At 30.2% G+C, this 17,912-nt stretch overlaps 1 protein-coding gene across 1 annotated transcript in view; it reads left to right on the forward strand.

Moving 5' to 3' along the window:
- rdo (reduced ocelli) overlaps positions 1 to 17,912 on the forward strand; it is a 47,563-nt gene that overhangs the window by 17,839 nt on the left and 11,812 nt on the right. Inside the window, exons 9-10 of the mRNA XM_065500927.1 lie at positions 15,767 to 15,913; positions 16,692 to 16,857. Of these exons, the coding sequence (XP_065356999.1) occupies positions 15,767 to 15,913; positions 16,692 to 16,857 (313 nt within the window). The remainder of the gene's footprint in view (positions 1 to 15,766; positions 15,914 to 16,691; positions 16,858 to 17,912) is intronic.

The raw sequence follows: 17,912 nt of genomic DNA on the forward strand, positions 1-17,912 counted from the left end.
TCTGCAAATCGATCTTCAATGCAAAGGTGACTAGCTGATTAAATTAGCACACATCGTTAAACTTTTAGATATAAAGATCATGCATTTTTGTGTGCCGAATGTGAAAAGTTTCTCAGATATTAATAATATTTAATGTATGTATTTGATGCTAGTCATTTTCATTTTATATGAAATACCTCATAAAATAAATTTTTTTCCTAAAAACTTCAAGTTTTGTGGCACTTTGAAATTTTATTGAATCATTAAAAACCCATAAAGGAAATTTATATTTTTTATTTTGGGGAAAAATAAAATATAAAAGAAAAACTTTTAATGACAATAATATATGGTTGCAAAAGAAGTTGAAGTAATAAAGTATTTTTAGTTTTCAAGCATGAAAACAGTTTAAATAATTCTAACCAACATATTAGAATTATAAATGTAACATTGTGTGACTATGTTTACTACTCTAGCTACAGAATACCATGAATATTGAAACTAATTTCTATTAAGACTAAAAACATATAACCCTTTGTTTATTGTTTCCACAAAAATGCTGAAACTGTTCATAGTTTTCAATGAAAAGCCTTGAATTATTGATTTAATTTAAAATTAGTTCATTATGTTTAATTTTTTTTCTTCCGAAATTCAATTAACTAGTGACTTTTAAAATCTCATAATTGAATAATTTTAAGCTTTTAAAAAACAAAATGAAATCTAAAATCACATATGCACAAATATACTTAAATTCTTAAATACAAACAAATATATTTGAAGGAAAACCAATGAAACACTGCTACAGAGAGAAAAACTTGAACAAAATGGTATTGTGAAAGTAAAATTATGAAAATAAGAAAATATTTTATAACCACAACATTGATATGTTTGATATGTATAACAGCAGTTGTGTGTGAAAATAAAAACAAAGAACAACAGAAATAAAAAAGGACCTCAGTGTCCATTACCATACCACAATAGAGCAGCAATAACCAAAGCAGCTTTCTAGTACTTACACAGTGCAGTGGCATGTCTTGTTTTCATCTTTTGTGCAACTGCTGTTACACACTTCTTAACTTAAAAACTACAATACAATACATTCACAAAATTTGAACATGATTATTAGGGATGGGCTTATTTTAAACTTTTCAAATTTTCGATGCTGCCAAGGACTACTATATTCTTCGACCACGTCGCTATAAGCGATAAATAAAAGGGTTTTCCATTAGTGCGTAGTAGGGCAAGTGATCACCATCTTCTAGTTGCAGAGATGCGAATCAAACTTGAAGTTATTCGAGTTACCAGCAATAGAGGAAATATGAGAAATATAGACATAAATAGGCTGAAGGATAAAGGAGTTTCTTTTGCTTATCATTGAGAAATGCTTTTAAATCTTACCTAGAACGTGAGCTAAATGGAAAAGGCTGAAGGCTATATTTATGGAACCTGTCACACGAATTCTCGGCCATAAGGAACTTGAGTGAAAAGAGTTGATCTCCCATGAATCCTGGCGAGTAATCGAACTACACAAAAGTACGAAATCTGATATCAATAGAGCTCGGGCTAGTAGAGTTAAACTACACTTGCAGGCAGTTTACAACGTGCTGGAGAGTGGAGTGAGACGTAGTGCTCGTCGGGATAAAAGAAGATGGCTTGACGAAATCAGCAAGGACACACATATATCAGCAGATAGTCAGCGATATCTAAAGGTCTCTAAGCAAACTCACGAAAGAGTATACGACATTGCAAAGGCCCCTAAGAGGATCGTTTCCGCATGAGCCAGCATTGAGAAGATCATGAATTCTATTAGCATTCTCAAAGACAACAAATCTCCATATATTATCGAAAATTCTGGGAGAGAGAGAATCCCGACAACTAGCTCATGAGGGCGGATAATATAAGGCTGATCTCACGGATCCTAATAACTGACGCGGCATTACTCTGCTATGCGTGATTAAAAAGTAAATAGCCCAGATAATTGACAAAAGGATTTCCGACAGGGTAACACCAACTCTAAGGCAGGAACAAGCTAGATTCAGACCCCATAATTCCACCATCTACTACATAAACAGCATACGTGTTACTGTGGAACAATATAGGTGGCGCTCGCCACTATATCTATGCTTCATAGACTTCGAGATGAACTAAACCATTATTTGACCTTGAGTTCGTTCTCATGTGCGAGATTACCTCTCAAACTTATACCGTAATGCCTCTTGTAGGATAGGACATGGTATCCGACAGGGATGTGTCCTGTCACTACTTCCATTTAATATAGTTCTGGAGATGATCCTTGGAAGATACTTCGATAACGGCATATGGATTCTTTGGGATTGTAGGTTCACCTAAATGATCTTAAATATGTAGACGATATTTTTCTACTGACACGCAGCTAACTTACGAAGCGTAACGCTGACAGCGGAATCACAGGTTTGAAAATAAATGTCGTGAAGACAAACCCCTCCCGGAATTTATTTGCAAAGGGTGCAAGCGAAATTGAAAATGGCAGCCAATTCTGATATCTTGGAAGCACTATATCTACGTAGGGAAGATCGGGTGAGGACATCGATAATCGCCAAATATTTGGCAGCCTAAAACCTATTTGAAAATAACCTTCTTTATGCTTTCGTACGAAAATTGCAATATTCTATATCAATGTAAAATCTACCCTTTTGCACGGCACCGAAACTTGGAAAGCTGCCACTCATGATATACGAAAATTTCAAGTATTCGTAAACCAGTGTCTTGGCAAGATTCTAAGTGTATCTTATCTAATCATACGCTCTTGAAACAGGCCAAGAAATCCTATCGATTGAAATAGGGAGATGAAAATGGCATTGGATTGGCCACGTCCTTACAGGGTAGACTAACGACATCATAGACTGGAACACAAGAAGGAGAAGACAGACTGAGGCCTTAGCAAATATCAGAGCTCTGATATTGCCTCTGCAGAGGCAAGATATGAGAAGAAGTAAAGACGTTAGCACAAAGTAAGGAGATGTTGAAAGAATTTTTTTTAGGCCCTATGCTCATTTTTAGAACGACGGGAACTTATATATACACAGAGGGAATACAGACTCGTAATAGCAACCGAATTTGTTGCCAATCGAATGATTCGGTTGCACACATAGATTTTTTCGTTTCTAGCTACATAAAATAAGTGGAAAAAAAAATGTTGGTTGAAGCAACCAAAGTTTTTTTACCACTTCAAAAATTTTGTAGCCACAACTGTAACAGTCACTAAGGCAGAATCCTTCTATTGGCAACAATTTCGGTTGCTATTATGAACCTATTTTCTCTGTGTGTAAATTAAGCATTTTCGATCATTTTTTTAAACGAAATTTCAAAAAATTCTAATGAATAATATTGCAATAAATGCTAAATGTTTTGGGAAGAATGGGAAGTTTTGCCTCATCCGTTATAATTGTTTATGGATGTCAAAAAATTTTTGTATTTTATATTTAAACCATAGAGAAAATAGGTTTTTGACAACTGAGTTAGGTCTTTGATAGGAGAGTTAACGATCTATGTGTATTTATCTATGATTTAAACTCTAAGAGGAAGTGAAATACAAAAACTTTTTAGTGAGATGTTTTTTTTTCAAAATTTTGTTTTTTTTTGGAAATTTTGCTTATTTTACCGAAAACTAGAAACTTCAAATGTTCCACCTCTAAACTTTATTCAATCTGACACAAATTTGCACCATTTGAATTTTAGTTGACGGAGAACAATTCCAAATTCCAAAATCCCAAAATAATAACTACCCTAATATTTAGTTATGAGTGAGTCCTCACATGCAATATTTTATATACATTTCGTTAGCATAATGTGCAAAAGTGCTAAGTCCACTTTTTATAAAAATTTTGATTTTAATAGAAAACGCTTTAATAAGTAAAAACACACTATTTGCGGGAAAAAAGTTTCAAATTATTCGTTTTATTCTCGTCGTTATACTAGGATATGCAAGGATATGCAAAAGTGCTACGTACATTTTGTGGTATGCAATCGTGCTAACGCCCCACTGTGGTTCTAAATGAAAATCTAGGTGGACAAAATTATGAAAATCGGTATCTTCAGAATTTGGAAAAACTAAGTTTTTTCGGAAGCTGACAATCTGCTCTCCTCCAATACAAATGGGTTTTTCAATTGGACATTTCGTTTTCTCGACAGAAGCGCCAGAAGTTCAACAAATTTTGAATCATATTTTCGTTAATTTTTTTTAATATTTTACTGCTTTACTAAATTAGATATATCTCAACGGTTTTACCATATAGAAATTCATACTTCAAAACATAGATAAACATTGATATAGGCTTTTATTAAATGTATATCTTATGTTTATGGGCCTCACTATTTTCCTGTTATAGTCCTTTAAACTTGGTTCTCAAATATACTGATATTTTTTTTTCTAAGAATGTCCAATGACTATATACATCATTTAAAGAAACTTCTGGGGAATGTCTTTGTAAAAAAATTGTAGCCGCCAGCACCTGCCGAAATACTTTTTTTTAATTTTTACGGAATGGAATTATTAGAAATATTTCTTTATTTATTATTGATTTTTATGTATCTAGACCCCACTGTAACTTGAAATATAGTAAATACAGATCTTTTTAAAAATTTAGTTTCAGAAAGACATGAAAACGTATTTTTTTTAATTTTTTATTAATGTTTTTTATATGTATATCTAGACCCTACTGTAACTCGAAAAAAGTTTATATTGATCTTTTAAAGATTTTTTTTTGGAATCGGAAATACCAATTCTATATAAAAAGATCGCCAAATAATTTTGTACACCTAGATTTTGATTTGGAACCACAGTGAGATCTTGTATTTTGTCAAAATTGCAAAATTATTATGTCAGACAAATGTAATTGAATATAACTACGTTATTAAATATATAATAGCGTCAAATTTGTTTTATTTATTGATTTATTCAGTGTTTAAAAAGCTACGATAACTAACAAATTTTTAACTGTTGCTACAACTACTGCTTCAAAAAAGTGCATGCAGCGGTAGCAGTAGCATTTGTCTTTTTTCGTTTTCTTGTTTTTTCAAAACTACTGCTACCTTCAAAATATAAAACTCTTAACAGAGCAGTAGTAATAAAACATGAATTGTAAGCTTAAAATTGTAGCTTAAAAATACAAATCATTGCTACTGCTCTATATCGAGTTTTAATTTTTAAGGTAGCAGTAAAGTAGCAGTTGATGCAGCAGTTAAGGTAGCAATAAAAGTAGTCAAAAAAAGAAAATCTTCAGTCATAACACCAAAATTGACAGAATTAAACACTGTGTGTTGTTTTTGTTTTGAGAGAGTTTGAAAGAATTATTCGTTTTTATTCGTCTCAGATGTTCGTGTTGCTAACAGAAAGATCGTGTTTTCTGTGTGTATAACAAAAAAGCCGAACTTTTGTTTACAACACGACCAACTTACACAAATATACTTTTTTGGCTGAAGATTTTTATTTTTGACTTATTTTATTGCTACTTCAACTGCTACTTAACTGCTACTTCTATTACTACTAAATTTTAAAAGTAGCAGAATTAATAAAAAACTAATGACTGCTACATCAAAACTTTTTTCTTTTTTAAGGTAGCAATAGAAAATAAATTACTCTGCTACTTTTAAATTTTTCTTTTATTAGTACTACTACAACTACTGCTACCAAAATGTGAATGTAGCAGTAGTAGTAGTAATTATTGACTCCGAGTTTTTATTAATTTTTTAAATAGACTACTTGTGTTTTTTCGTTGCTACTGCTACTTGTAGTCTAGTTTTTTAAAACACTGGATTTATTCATTAAATTTGAATCAAAAAACGTAAATCATAAATTACCTAAGGAAATATTGGTTAATTTTGAAATTTATCTTGATATCAGAAATATTGCTATCTGAGAGTAACTTTAGTGACAATAGAGACTATACCCAATAACAGAGTTAATGCGATAAAAATATAAAAATGTGTATAAGAAAATGTGCTAAGTCCACTTAAAAACCAAGTAAGTAATAGAAAATGTGATAAGTCCCAAAAAGGACTCATAGTTCGCCAACGCACTTATTCCAAAATGGGATTATCTATCATTATAAATCATACAAAATATTTAAAACCAAGGCTTTTGAAAAGTTTTCTGTGTTTCCTGTAAAATTTGTGAACAGGGACTTAGCTTGTTTGCACACTAAGCTAAAAAAATGTTTGTAGTGGTGTTAGTATGTGCGGAGACCATAAACTCTGTACTCTGTGTACTGTGTACAGTTTAGCATTCAAAAATAATTTATTGTTTCCACCAGCAAGTACTGAGAAAAATCATAAGAATACCAAAAAAAAAAAACACTTCAATACTTTTAGTCTACAACAAATAAAAACAGCAATCGTTGTTTTTTTTCCCAATGTTTTTATTTCTGACATTTAGCCAGAATAACAGTAGTAAGCTACAGCAGCTGTAAACATTTTGAATGTTTCTGTTGTTAATATGCAAGTGCAACCAAAAAAAAAAAAACAAGAAAGAGTAGGTGACATAATTCCCAATGAACATTTTAAATTTTAGATTGGAGTTTAAAATAATGGGTTTAATAATAAATTAATTAAATCCTGGAAATTGCTTTTAGTAGACATACTCTGTCAGATGAAATATTTGAATATATTTGCAGAGTGATTTAAGTTTGTGTCATTTTGTATAAAATTTTATTTGTTTGGTATTTTTATTGCATTTAAATGTTCTACCAAATAACCCAGAAAAACTTTCATTAACAAATAAAACCAGTATAAGTTTAGTGATGTCTCCATCCCACATTCTGTATCAATTAGAGTCTAGTTGTTTATGCATTTGTGTTTTGAAATTCACATTAATATTTGCTGAACACCAAATCTGTCAATTTTGCTCAAAATCGTGTCAACCAAACTTTCATTATTTATACTCTACAAACCTATAGTGTGGAGGATGTTATGCATTTGTACAAATGTAAGTAACGCTTAGACACTTGAATTGATCTAGAGACTTCCCTTTCCAGGAAAACACTCCAAACATGCCTTTCCAAAAACCAGGAAAACAACCATTCAGCCGGGTATTGCTCTTGTCATCTTTCGTGAGGATTCTCGATGTTCTTCTTCTTTCGCAGCTGATCCGTTTTCTACCTAAAGCTCGTTACTAGTATGGAATATGTAAAATCCACATCGATCATCGCCATGGAAATTTAGATCTTATAGTTCTTAAACCAGGAATGGTATTCATGGTAGTGCACTTGCCTTAGTCATTATATGTCATGCGACAGATGTCCAGATTATTATTCGGTTCAAATAAGTGATGTATAGTGAATTTGTAATGTTTAGAGTAAAATGCTCAAACCTCATAGAATTAGATAAGGAGATCATCGGTCATATTCCCACTCATGTGTATCTATTGCATCTCTAAACTCCCTGATAATCCACAAGCAATGAAAGTGATTTCATACAACGCACAGTGTGGGATCTGAAAAAAAATGGAAATATATCTGTAACTTCTAAACGAATAGCCCGATTTTAATAAAATTTTCCATGGCCATAGAGGAGGCGTTGATAAGATTAATTTTTGAATTTGGGCTTATAACATCAAGGCGGGGCTGAGCCACAATGCCGCAAAGTGGGGCACCTTTGGGGCACGTTGCAATGTCGATGATCTATAATGGGACCTATAAAAGCTCAATCTTGACAAAGTTGTCGAAGGAGATCAAAATTTCAAGTGCGAAATACATTTAATGTACAAAGTACCTCCAAAGCACCATCACAGTGTGCACAAGATTCTCCCGATCATGTAATACAATGCCATGTTGACTAAGTAGTTTTTCCTGGTACAATATCATACAATTGGAATGTATTCCGAGATATTTCAGGAATTTTGTTGGTGTGAACGAGGAGAACAGACAGAAATATGTGCAATTTTGAATAACATTCTTATAGACGACATCAATATTGTCTACTTCGGCAACAACATGATTAAAAATTTCAAGTCAATATCTCAATTAGATTCAAAAATATGCCACTTAAAAACTTCGTTCTTCAAAAATATTGCACTTTTGAATGGGGGCTAGGTGAAGTAATGAACTGATGTCAACCAGTTTCAATAGGCTTGGTCCTTGGGCCGAAAAAATAATATGTACCAAAATTTGATCGAAATATCTTCAAAATCGCGAACTGTACTTTGCGCACAAAGTTTACATGGACAACCAGACGCACGGACGGACATCGCACAGTGGTATGAGAAAAAAAAGAGGGAAATAAATATGTAACTTCTAAACCCTTAGTCCGATTTGAATGAAATTGCACACGCGCAAAGAAGAAGTGTTGTCGAGTTTAAGTTTTGAATCTGGACCTCATGAGCCCGTCAGGAGCTGGGTCACTTGTCCCCAAATTAGGACACCTCGGGTATGTTCAATTTTTAAAATGATCCTATTTCTTCGTTTGTGTTCCGATTTCAAAAAAATTACATATGTATATGGAATCTTCTCGAGCACTATATAAAACCTCGTCGTAGCTATCAATTATCTTTTATAGCTTAGGAGATATTCGCATTTGAAAATTAAATTTTCAACATTTTTACCCACCCAACTCCAGTTTTTTGATGACGGCGGTTCCAAATATTTCCCGATTTTCTCCATTTTTATCAAATAAAGAAAGAATCGTTTCAAAATAATGACTGACTCCAAAGTTACATGCATTTGATTTAAAAAAAAAAATAAAAAAGGCGATTTTTCGCTATTTTTTTGGGAAAAAAGTACTTTTTTTCTTTTTAAGTTATCTAAAAAATTTCTAAAAGGATGTATAATGAGTTTATACTTTTTGAAAAGCTAACTTTACACCAAATATTTTAAATGAAAAAAAATTATAATTTTTGATCCCGAGGGGACCAGGTCCATTCAAAAAACGCCTATTTTTTCTGTAAAATTCAAATTTAGGGCAAAGATTCTCAAATCGCATAGTCGATATAAAAATATGTTAACCCATTTTAGATGGCCCAATATGTTCTTAATTATTTTGTAAAGGGTTCCGATGGTATGGATATTATAGCCAAAAATCGAAAATATCCCATTTTTGGAATTTTTCAATACTTGTTTGGGAATTGCGGGATTGGTGATTACAAATTTCAAAATTTGTTTTTATTTTTCAATTTTCAATAAAAAAATCTATATAAGTGTAAAATTTTATTAAAAAATATTCATAAATAAAAATTTTATTACAATTTGAAAAATGTGTATCTATGCAAAAACTTAATAAAAAGCATTTTTTGTCATATTTTTCAAAAAAGTATTTCATGAATTTTTTAATTGTCAAAAGTTATATACATTATTGAAAAGTAGACAAAATCCTCTATCCATTGGTATATAACATGTCTATCTTATGTTTTTTACGTGGCAAATTAATTAGGGAAAACTTAACAACTCGCAGATAATTTACCTGTGATTCTAAGTTGATCGGTATACTTTAACCTTCGCTTTACCAATACCATCCCGGGTGACCAGATCGATTTTATTGGTTTAATATTTTTTTAATTTTGTTTCAATTTAAATGAAATTTGTACTCACTGAACAAATTCTAGAGTTCTATAGAATTTAATAGAACCATTTTAAACTTTTTATAAGGTTTTTTCAATTTTTTAAAATTTCGTTCGTCGCATATATTTATAGAAGTGTAGTGTCACCCGGGTGGGTATTATTAAACCATGTACATACAAAATCGTTGGTAAAGCGAAGGTTAATATGGGTTTTAGAACAACATTTTTAGGCGTTACAAACATCTACGCAAACGCATTATACCCTCCCCAATATGTTTTCTTAATATTTTATTCAACAAAAAGTCAAGTCAATCTTATTGAGATATTTACTTGAAAATTTCTTTCGTAAGACCAAAACTTAACTTATCTAAACAAAAGAAATTAGTTCGGCATAAATGTGGATCAAGTGGTTCTTAATATTTTTATATAGATTTTAGTTTTAGAAATTCAATAAATATGAAATATATTTATGTAATAAAATCTTTATTTATTAACAGAACCCATTGAAGATTTCAACGTTTTTTTTTGTCATTCTAAATAACAAAGTGTAAAAAAAACTTGTCAAAAGATCAAAGGGAATCCCGAAATTCCTAAAAATTGAATCGAAAATCCCAAAAAGCTTTTTTCCGTTTTCTGATCCCAGCTTAGGGATTTTAGAACATGTGGCCCAAAGTTGAACTTTTGATAAAAAATAGGTCAAATTTCGAAGGGCAACATATTCCAAAAATAGGACATATTTTATACTTAACTATTCTCCGTAAAGATGCCATACAGAAAAACATAAAATTGTTATACTTTCTTAAAGAAAGTTTTTTCTTAATAAGAGTTAAGTCACATTTTCGCCCAAAAAATAGTAAAAATCTACTAATTTTTGAATTTTTAAATTGAAAATCGTTTATTTGTATATTATTGTTAATTTAGTTATTTAACTAACAAAAGTTGGACTAGCTAATTCGTTAGTCCTTTCGGAATATATTTTTATCTATATTTTGAAAAAATCAAAATTTAAATTTTTAAATACCTATAAATTGCGAATTATAAAAGATAAATATCACACGTTTTTGAATCTTGAAAATCGGATGGGAAACAAAAAATGGCACGTGTTTAAAAATTTTACAAGTCGAAGGTAGCCTACTTTGAGTCTACAGATCGCCGCACCTGGAGCATTTGTAGGGGCCATTTTAATAACTTAAACTCGAATACTCCTTGTCTTTGCCCACATCAAATTTTATACCGATGGGAACAGACTTATTTCGCAAAAATTTTAACAATGCCCCACTGTGCAGATTTTGTACGGTGCATCACAGTATTTTAATTGTTTCTATAGATTACTAAATCTTTAACAATGTACATATGTTTACTGGGTTCTGTTCTCCTTCCAAAAAAGAATAAAATTTGTCTTAAAAACTCATGTATGAAAAGTTTCATAACTCCAAATAAACATAAATTTTACAGACACACACACAATTACATGGCTGTTTATGGCTGTATACGTTTATTATTATTTTCTGTTTATGTCCGTCTATCGTCCTTCTGTGTGTCTGTCTGTCTGCCAGTGCCTGTTGTGTGCTCGTAATTTTTGTCAACATTTTATTTCCATTTTGAGTGCATTCTTTACATTGTTCAGCGTATGATTGCATATATGTATGTACGTACGTGTGCAATATGTATTTAAGTGTTTAAACTTGTATGTGTAAGTAAGTCTGCATGTAATTGTGTTTGCGTATATTTTGATTATTGTAATCCTACTTGTATTATTATTTTTTTTTGTTATTTTTGTCACACACACACATACGAAAACTCATATATTTTGGTCAAGATGTATTATTAAACCATTTGCACACTGACCAAAATTACAATTTTGGGAAAGAAGAAACCGAAAAAATAACAAACAAAAGCTTGGAGTTTTCACATGATAAAGTCAGGGTAATAAATAAATAAATTCGTGGAAAGAAAATTGAATATTTTGAGTATTAAGCCATACACTATTTTCGGCATTCAATTTTTATAATATTTTGAATAATTTCAAAACTAAATTCCTTTCCATAGGAACTAGTTGCGAATAAAATCAATACCAAATAACATAGACTAACCCAGCTGCATTTAAAATCTTCGTTTGAAAAAATAACTCTTTTAAAACTCTGCCAACATTTTGGCACAACACAGAGTTGTGGGTTCATGTATTAGTACGAATATTGGTCCAAGTGTTAGCAGTTTGTTTGCACAAACCGACCGACACATATTCAAACAAATTTTAACAAAAATTGTTGACAATTGGTTAAATTTTATATATATATTTTTTTTATGTGGTCAATGCATCCACTAGAAGAACAGGAAGGACCAAAAGCTACTATTTAGAAATCAATTTAATTTTAGAAACAACATTTTCAAATTGAATCTGGTTCATGTGTTGTTAATAAAAGTCATTTTATCACAGATTGTGTTTAACTTTATATTGCAAGTACATACATGCTTATTTAAACTATTTTTTTTCTAAGAAAATATTTAATATACAATATTATCAGCAAACAATATAAAAGAAAGTTTACTACAACATTTTCCAATATTATTTTCCAAATTTATAATAGAATGCATACAAATTTATTAAATGATATACAAAAGAGCTTATACAATACGATAATTGAATCGTTTATTTCAAAAACCAGTTAAGCAACAAAAAAATCAAAATTTAGTTATTGGGCGATTACTGTTCTGTAAAGGTAAATGCATCGGTTAATGCAAACAAAACTAAATACTGGCTCCCTATTATGTTGAAGAAAAGCCAAGAAATCAGTGTTTAGTGCAGAAAGAAATCAAGTGACAGCGCTTGACTGGTTTCTGCCTATGTAATACTAGGACCTTAATAAATTTTTTTCATAAATAATGTAGGTCTCAACAAATGTGATAAAATAAAAGTTTTACAAACTACTTGGTTGGATATGGAGAGTTGTATGGGAATATTTTTCAAGGGCCTTCAATGGAAGCAGAATGAGGAATAGTTATTTCAGAACAAATAAGTATATATAAATTTGATGTTAAACTCTTTAAAAACTTCGTTTGTCTTTTTACTTTAGAAGTTGCTGATAAAATTAGAATATCAGAATTTCGTATCAAATCGACAAAATCGGCCCACAAATGACTGAGATAGAAAAATCTTTTTTAATAAAAATTAAAAAACAATTTGAAAAAAAAACAATTTTAAAAAAAATTTTAAAAACAATTAAAATTAAAAAAAAAATAATTTTGTTTAAGTAAAAATAATTAAAAAATATATATATGTAATAATTCTAATTTATTGGACTTAAGGTCACTTTTTATATTGCAAAACAATGTTTAATTTATTTCCGATATTTCGCTACTTCATTGAGTAGCATCTTCAGGGAAACAATATTTAACAATTAACAATATATATACACAATGAAGTAGCGAAATATCGGAAATAAATTAAACATTGTTTTTCAATATAAAAAGTGACCTTAAGCTCAATAAATTAGAATTATTAAATATAATAAAAGGTCGAAAAAATAGAATACAAATTTAAAAATATATATTTTTAAGTATAATTTGGTGTAGGGTATATAAGATTCGGCATAGCCGAATATAGCTCGCTTACTTTTTTTAATTGAAACTTCAAGAAAGAAGTTTCAATTAACATCTTTACTTAATTTTTGATTTAATAAGCAAAACATTGCTAATTCAAAATTAAATGTTTAAGTTTTGTCAATTACCAGAATTAATTGGAATCTAACGAAGGTAGAACAAAATCTGATGTAAATTGAAGCCATTCCGACACAAATGACAAAATAACCAAAATTAGAAATCAGTTTATCTTTTTATATAATTTTTATTGGATTTGTATATTTGTATCCAATTTCCCGGCATTCCGGGAAATTTAAAAATTAATCCCGGAAAATGAAAAAGTGCGGGAAAAGAAAAACTCTACTTGCTAGGAAGTTTTCTTTGATTTACTCAAAATCAATAATTTGTAGCTTAACTTGTTTTTGAAATTAACATTTCAGTTATTCATTGAGATAATGGGCCGTCGATATCACATTTCTAAAAGAATATGAAAGGGGAATATATGGGCCTGTTAAATATTGACATTCTGCACTTAATCGCAGTATTTTCTGAATTAATTTAAAAATATTAAATACAAATGAATATATGAAAGAAAAAAAAGAGTACTACTAACAGGACTCTGGATTTTGTGGTTAGGGTAGGAATTTTATTACTATTGCAGGGTAATATCTGACAGGCACTTAACCCTAAAACTACTTTCGTATTTGCGTGATATTTTATCAACGCTGATCCTTTATCATTGCTGATAAATAGTCAATCGTGTCGCCTGAAGAACGAGGTTTAGTATTAAACGTAATATTTGATAAGATTATGAGGCAATATATCTTTCGATCCAAACTCCTGTATTCCAAATCAGTAATAAAGGAAAGGAAAAATCCTATGTCTAAAAGGTCTAGACTCTAGATATTGTTGTGGTAAATGCAATAAAAAAAATTCATGTCTCTTAACTGATCTAACTGTTATAAAGGGTCCTCTAATAGGAACTTCCGATTTTTTTCAGTTAAAAGCGGCCATCTGTCGAATTATCTGCCATTTATACAGTTCGTTTTTGGGCCTCCATCCGTACAAATTTCAACTGACCCATTAGAAGTTAAACGACCATCGACTAGATATGTGTTCGCTCAATGGGCCCTGGAGTAGTTGAAAACTGATCATAATTTATTTATTTATTTAATTCATTTAGTCTATGGATGCAAAAAATCCTTATAGACAGAAACTTAAAATTAAATTTAACATTTGTAATAAATTATTTAATTGGGATTTAAAAATAGATTGACTTATCAAATCATATTTTCTGAATCAGTTGGTATGTCAACAATAAAAATTGTCGAATTCGGAACAATACCACTTCACATGAGTGCCAAAGCATCCAATTCATATCGAAAATTAATGGTATGGATTTTGGGTTGGCGGTGTCAATATTCTTGGAGGATTACTTTAACGCAATGCGCTATATGTCTATGAATATGAAGTTATTTTATGTGGCACACAGTTAATGTCACATTGGACTTTCTGCACGAGCAATATTAGGGCATGGTCATCTTATGTGGAGGTGATGTGAACTGTCCACCCAGATCGTGCGTCATATATATCTCTTGTCAGATCATTACAATTTGTAAAGCATCTTGCATAGCATAGCAATTAAATAAATTGTCCATAAAATAAAATCAAGTCGTATTTTAATTTGTTATTGTTTGATTCCTTTTATAAAATTGTTAGTGCTTTTTTTTCTTAAACAAATAAATTACTACAAACATTATATCAGATAGACTCAATAAATAAGAGTTTTATTTTCTGACGGGGAAAATAAAACTACTCAATTGTGTTTTATTTTATGACAGAAAATATAAAACTCCTCAAATGAGTTTTTTCTGACTACTCAAATGACTTTTATTTTATGACAGAGAAAATAAAACTCCTCAAAAGAGTTTTTTTCTGACGGGAAAAATAAAACTCCTCAAATGAGTGTTTCCATGACGGCTATTTAAAACTCTTTATATAAGAGTTTCATGCGAACTTTTATTTTTATGTTGAAAAATAACTGCTAATTGTGGAGTTGAAATCATTTTTTTAATATCATTATAGATTCTGAAAGAGTCAATACGAATCTATTGGTATATAACAGTATAGGTCTTCGTTGAATCTTACATAGAGAGTTTTTTATTTAAAATTTTCTGGATAACCGTTATTTACGGTACTTGCAAATTAGTTTATCTTGAACACATTCTACACAAATATTCCGTTTATGAGTAATACAGCATTTTCCTAGTGAAATATTCTTAGAAATTACACATGTGTGAAAAACCACACAAGAGAGTAATCACCGTCACTTTTGAGATATTACGACTTTAAAACTTATTTTTAAATAAACTATTTTATGCTAAATTGATGCGACAGGAAATGAAATTTTAAAAATATATAAAAGGGATTCATTTTGTATGGTTTCCCACACATGGTTGAGATGAGGGTTACTTGATACATATCATAATTTAATTTAGTATAATTAGCTAAGAAAATATAACTCGTGAAGTTTAAAGAATCAGCAATCAATTTTTTTTATATTTCTTTACAGAAAAAAAATAAATAAATTGGTTTTTTAATTAGTATTTTAGACGTATATTTTGCAATAATAAATACAATAACCTTAATAATATGTGTACATCTTTATTTCTTAATTTTTTTCAGTTTCTTGATCTGTCTAGAAATCAATTGCATGGCATTAACGCTGACATTGTTTTACGTATGCAGGCGATACGCAATGTACGATTGGACAATAATCCGCTTATATGTGACGAGTGTCACATGGGAAAATTAATTGATGTTGTACGGCAGGTAAGCACAAAACAAAACTAGAGATAAGAGTTGGATACAAATTGTATTATGTACATATTAAGAAAAAAACAAGACAAAAATAAAAATTTAATTAAAACATAGACAGCATTAAATTACATGTTGTAGTTCTTGATTAAATTCTTTACAGTAAAGTAAAGAAGATGTATTAAATTAGAAAGTACTAACTACAATGTTGATCTTTAATTCTGAAATATTCGTTTGTTCTACAACTACGCCCAGAAACTATTAAGCATTCCAAATTTTCTCATTTCAGTTAAATTTGTACAAAAACCCGCTAAAAGTTTTCTATTTCTAGGAGTTATAATCCATAAAATCGTTTGTTCTCATAACAAATTGAGACCAATAAATTTCAGTTTGTCTTTTTGCTACCTTTACTCATAATTTTATTTAAAAAAAATTTGGTTTCCCAATTTACATCGCAATACTATGCTGCTATCACGAACAGTATTACAAAATGTTAACAAATTTTGTTTATGAAACTCCACATAATATTTTCCTTGCAACAAAAACTATATAAATTTTATGCAAATTATTTGAAAATAGTAAAAATAAACAAAATCGTAAAAGAAAACAAAAAAAAAACTCATAATGTAAAACTTTTTTCGGTGCTTTTTACAGTGTTATTTTTATACATGCCAGTCGTATCTGTTTATATTTTTTTCATATTCTAGTGTTTTACACCGAGTTGTTGATGATTTACAATTTGTAATTTTTTTTTTTTATATTTCTCTTATATTTTTATGTTTGTTTTATGCAGCTGCAGTGGAAATGGGAAACATATCCAATTTGTTTCTTACCCAAGACTCTCAGGGGTGCTGAAATAACCGATTTGGATGCAAATGGCTTAGATCGTTGTTTGGATTATATAACAGACGAGGAACAAAATGCAGCCAGTACATCACATGCTAATTTTCTGGAGAGAGGTAAGACGAAAATAAATTAAATTTGAAATAAAACAAGTTAGAGTGCTTTAATCGGCTATGTTGAATGGGAAATACCCTTCAACCAAAGTGAGAATTATTGTTCAGTTACACTTATATACGATTATATTTGTGGGCCACATATTTAGGTTCTCACTAAGTTTTTATAAGAAACGAAATCTTTTTTAAATTTCATTTAAAAAACAATATGAATGAAGTTGTATGATTTTTGTGTGTATCAAATTATATTGGGTTATCTGTGTCACACATTTTCTACACATCTATGGGTAAGTGAAACAGAAACTGGAATTTTTTCCAACATTTGTTTTTTTAAATTGTCTGAAAACACTGCTAATTTGTCCCAAAACTCGAAAATTCAAATAAAAAATGCATACGATTTTGCTCAAAATCATTTAACTCTCATTCCTAACTTTGTGTGGAAAATCACACACATCTTCCGGATTAATTTAGCACAGAATATTCAATAATTTGCTTAAAAATATTTTTTATATTTCGAGATATTTAAAAAGGAGCATTGGTTAACCTCTTGTGTGATATTCCACACATATGTAAATTCTATATATTTTGAACTAGGAACAAAATTTGTTGTTGACTAAAATGTAAGCGTACTCAATACCGAAATGTTTGAAATGCAGATACAAAAAAAATAAAGAAAATATGTTATCAATGCACAGTGGGCAGAATTTTTTTTTTGGAAATTATTCTGGCTTTTCTAAACGTCTGTTTCGATCGGAATAAAGAGCATAGCCAAAGAGTATTCAAGTTTAAGTTATTCAAATGGGCTCTACAAATGCCCTAGGGTCGGCGTTATTGGGGCTCAAATTAGGGTACCTTCGACATGTACAATTTTCAAACACGTGCCATTTTTTTGTTTCCCATCTGATTTCAAAGATTTTTATATTTTAAGAAAGCGGCTAGGTCATGAAAAAACATGCTAACGTGTGCTATTTATCTCTTATAATATCCGAGTTATAGGCAATTCAAAATTGAAATCTTAAAATATTGCAATACCTTGGTCCGCTTTTTAAAAATATAGT

Source organism: Calliphora vicina, chromosome 2 (genome assembly GCF_958450345.1).
Source record: "Calliphora vicina chromosome 2, idCalVici1.1, whole genome shotgun sequence".
Lineage (NCBI taxonomy): Eukaryota > Metazoa > Arthropoda > Insecta > Diptera > Calliphoridae > Calliphora > Calliphora vicina.